Genomic DNA, 4631 nt, shown 5'->3' on the forward strand with positions numbered 1-4631 from the left:
ACCCCCAAGGGGCATATAATTACATAAATGCAGCCCAATAAGTATCATTTTATCAGGACAGCAAACCAAATAACATTCCTTCAGCCTGATGTAAATTACAAAGGGCAAATTTTATCATAGCCTTTTGGCAGAACAGGCTGTATTGACTCTTATTATATATTTTTTTTAATCAAGAGATATAAAATTACACAACTTTTTTTTTTCTTTTTATCTTGTCTATCCATCTACAAATGAGAAATCTAATCCTGCTAATGTGTGTGCACATGCGTAGCTTCACTTGTGTGAGTAATCCTTTCAAAATAAGCAAACTACTTTTTTGGAGGAAAGGTATGTACATGAATACCAGCTTGCAGATGTTGTTCTGCAGGCAATGCACTCTGGAGACCCTGCTCCTGTTGTCCTTAGCATGCTAAAATTAATGGAATTACAGGAATGCAGGGCTGGGTTCCAAAAGCGTGGACTGAATTTCCGTTTTTGAACGGAGCTGGTGCTCAGAAGTATACCAGTAAGCTCATTCATAGTACAGCTAATGGGTTGGTTGTATCCTGCTCTCAGGGACAGGTTTTTAGTGCAGCTGAGTCCAGCCAGACACTATAGCTTTAAATAATAACAAAATTTAGCAGAATATTTGTTTTGACCATGGCAGATACTTTTGTCAGACTGTGGCCATCTGTGGCCGTACATAACTTCTGAGTGCTTTTTCCTGTTCAACCTCTGTTTGCTATCTGTTTTCCCATTAATTTCTTTTTTTCTGGGTTTTTCTTTTGGTTTATATCCCGGCCCCCCCCTTCTCTCCTTCCCACACTCTTCCTTTCCAGTTTTAGAAAAAAATTCCTATGTGAAAAATCATGTTGTACTTGTAAGTTCCAAAAGCTTTTGCAACAATAGAAAACTGAGACTGTCGTTCTGTCTTTAAAAAAAAAAGAAAAAAAAAAAGACACACATATTTTCATCTATAGCTCTTAGAGTGTGTCTTATTCTCCTGGGAAGCTTTATTTTCTTTCATCTATTACCTGTTTCTCAGCTCTCCTTCTCTAAATCCTTTGCTGCATTAAGGAAATCTAATATGTTGAATGTGTCTGAAAATCAGCAATCCTTGATACAAAGGTAGATACATGATAGGGAGCAATAAACCCATGAACTTTCAGTTGCTGGAGAAATCTGTGTCTATTATTTTGTTAACTATAATTTGAGTTATGTGTGTGTGGCTGGTAATTTTATAAAAAATGGCTTCCTGGCATTTTAACTGCACTTTTTTGCCTACATAGATGCCTGGTGCTTCTCTGATTTCTGACAGATATAATTCATAAAACTTGCTTCAAATAGGAACAGAGCAGTAAAATATGAAACCCAACTAGAAAAGCATAGAAAATTCACACTTCAGTAAAACTTTACAGCTGGCCTCCCAGAAATTTATGAGTGATACTGTGCTCAGTGCTCTCTGTTAAGAAATAAATGCAAGGAAAAGAGTTCCTTAAGATTTCAAATGTTGTCATGATTTGAGCATTTCTTGAAATGCCTGTGACCAAAATACTCCACAAGCTTTTTGCTAGCAACTGACAGCTGAAAAGTGATAGATATGTGAAACTAAGTTAATGTTTTGGGTTTTTTAATGACCAAGAACTTAAAGGAATTGCAGGTTACTATTTGCAATGCAGTGAAACATTTCTCCTTTGACCGTTCCTTTTCTTTTCTTCCTCAGAAAGCAACTGTGCAACATGACGTTTGAAGATTTTGAGAACTACTCTTATTTCTACGACCTGTCTGAGGAAGATGAATCTCCCCAGTCCTCCCTCAGTATTGCCCATATGGTTTCCCTTTCCTTTTACAGTGTGGCATTTCTGCTGGGAGTGCCAGGTAATGCCATCGTCATCTGGTTTATGGGCTTTAAGTGGGATAAATCTGTTTCTACACTCTGGTTCCTCAATCTGGCCATTGCAGATTTCATTTTTGTTCTCTTCCTGCCCCTCTATATTACATATGTGGCAATGGGCTTCCACTGGCCTTTCGGGAAGTGGCTCTGCAAGATGAATTCATTCATTGCACTACTTAATATGTTTGCCAGTGTTTTCTTCCTGACATTCATCAGCCTTGACCGCTACATCCGCCTAGTCCACCCAGTCTTTTCATACAAGTATCGGACTGTAAGGAACACCCTCATTCTTAGTGGGATCATTTGGATGTCAGCTGCAATTATTGGTGGCCCTGCCTTATACTTTAGAGACACAGCTACAGTTCTCAACAATGTCACCATTTGCTACAACAACTTCCATGTGCATGACAGAGAACTTATTTTGCTGACACATCACATTCTCATTTGGGTGAGGCTTGCGTTTGGTTACCTCTTTCCTCTAGTCACCATGGTCATTTGCTACTCATTGCTGATTGTCAAAGTGAAGAGGAGAACTGTATTGACTTCCAGCAGGCTTTTCTGGACCATCATTGCTGTAGTTGTAGCTTTTTTTGTTTGCTGGACACCATATCACATATTCAGTATTGTGGAGCTGTCTGCCCACCATGATGAAAACTTGCATGACTTACTGCAGGATGGCATTCCCCTCTCCACTGGCCTTGGTTTCATCAACAGTTGCCTCAATCCAATCCTCTATGTTCTGATTAGTAAAAAGTTCCAGGCCCAGGTCAAGACGACAGTCTCTGAGGTGCTAAAGTTGGCACTGTGGGAGGTGAGCCGCTCGGGAACTGTCAGTGAGCAGCTGTGGAGCTCAGACAACACCCATGCACCTGTGCACTATTGTGAAACTGCTCAGTGACTGCCCTTGTCACCATCCCTCTCCAAAATAGCTGACGGAGGTTTGGAGTTGTTCTTGACTTCACATCTGCCAGTCAGATGTGCATTTTTGCATATACAGCTTTATGTAAACAGCTGTCTTAATTGCACTTGCTGCTTTCCTTGAAAGGCTTTTAAAGGACACATCATTTGGGTGTGGTGTACTTGCAATGCACACACAGCCTGAACTGAAAGTTGTTAGCTTAAGTGGAATTGCTCCAGCTGGCCTTTTGATCAGGAATGTTGTTGTACTCCTCTTGTTTTGTTGTGGTTCCATACCTCATTGATATCAAAAGAGCACATATTAAAAATATTCCTCCTTGCCATCACTGATAACACTCTTGATCTGGGCATTCTCATCCAAGAGGACGTGGCCATAAGTCAATGGGTCATGAGTCTCCTGATGATCTGGTACTGCCTTATGAAGGAATCACCTGGCTACATCCCAGCTAAGTGAAGCTGTCGGTGGCTCCTCTCTGCGGTTGGAGAAGAATCCCAAGACAGAGGACACTGAATTGCTGCCTTCTCTTGTCAAAAAAGAAAAATATGGAAATAAAATCTGTTTTCTCCCAGTGTTCTTTATCTTATACTCAAAACTAAAGCAGGAGATCCTGTGTTTTCTGGTCACTCACTCTTGTGCTTTTAGCAGTAGTTGGGTGCAAAATACTGAGCAGATGTTTCATGTAGGTATTAGGCTCATTTGAGATGTGCAAGGAGTTAGTGAAAATATTTCTTACAGAAGCTAAGATTAAAGGCCTCCTGCCACACTTGTTCTTTTTCCTTGTTTAAACTTCCAGGCTTAATGAGGTTTACAACTATCGGTTGCTCTTTATTGCTCTGTCAAACAAAGGTAAAGAAATGATATAACATTTTGTTTACCTTAATGCCAATCTTCTAAAAATGGGCAGAGTGAATTCAACAATATTCTGTTACAAGTCTGTAGCCAAATGTGGGCTGCTTTGGCAAATGAGAGGCAAGACAGTACATCCAGGAGATGGAGTCCCCTCCCATAAGAGAGATGTAGTAGTCCCGGTTTGCTGTATTCTGTTCTAACTTGTTGGTTGCTGTAGAATCACACATGCAGCAATGCAAACATATGTGCTAAGTGAAGTGGAACAATTTCTGACGCAATACCACTTAATTAAAAAGTTGCATGTGGGATAAAACTCCACTAAAAGTAAAAGCGTAAAGCTTTGGGTAAATTTGAACTGTTTTTTCCTTGTTATTGGCCTAGGTATGTAGAATAAAACTGCCTTTCAGATAATCTACCTAGTTTCTATGGCCTGCCAACACACATAAGTAGCATTTATACTGTAAATGAGGCCTTATATGTAAATATATTTGCTTTTGTATAATACATATATATATATGCATGCATGAATACATCCAGTATTGGTAGCTGTACAAATAGAAACAGTCTGTCTGTGGTCTGTTTCTTTGGGCTCTGGTTTCAGAGTTTGGGAGAGTCCGGCAGGATCAGTGAAATTTCAGTGTATTTCACTCTGGGCTGGAAAGGTGGTAAGCAGCACTCTTCCTTCGAGTCATTTGCTGCCTGGTACATAGTGACTCATCGTAATATTTTGGCACTGTGCTGCTGAATGTGCGTAAATCAAACATTTTGCAGTCTTTCTTCACATGTTCCCTGACATCTTTCTAAGAATGATATATTAGTACTACTCTGCTGGCTGTACTCCAAGTGAAGTAATAAAATTTTGTTGTTTCCAAAGAGCGTGTTCATTTGCTTTTCCCAGCAGCAATATGCAGTGACTGTCCCATTCTTAGAACAGCTCCTTCCCAAAGATTTTCGAAGATGAAAGCAAGCCCTGACCCTTTCTACTACAGG

General features: G+C 40.0%; 1 protein-coding gene across 1 annotated transcript; it reads left to right on the top strand.

Annotated features, from left to right (window-relative positions):
* The first annotated feature begins 1718 nt into the window (after positions 1 to 1718).
* GPR1 (G protein-coupled receptor 1) lies at positions 1719 to 2771 on the top strand. The gene has a single exon (XM_009580040.1). It carries the CDS (start codon positions 1719 to 1721, stop codon positions 2769 to 2771), a length of 1053 nt encoding a protein of 350 aa, XP_009578335.1.
* The last annotated feature ends 1860 nt before the right edge of the window (positions 2772 to 4631 follow it).

Source organism: Fulmarus glacialis, unplaced genomic scaffold (genome assembly GCF_000690835.1).
Source record: "Fulmarus glacialis isolate BGI_N327 unplaced genomic scaffold, ASM69083v1 scaffold216, whole genome shotgun sequence".
In the NCBI taxonomy this organism is placed as follows: Eukaryota; Metazoa; Chordata; class Aves; order Procellariiformes; family Procellariidae; genus Fulmarus; species Fulmarus glacialis.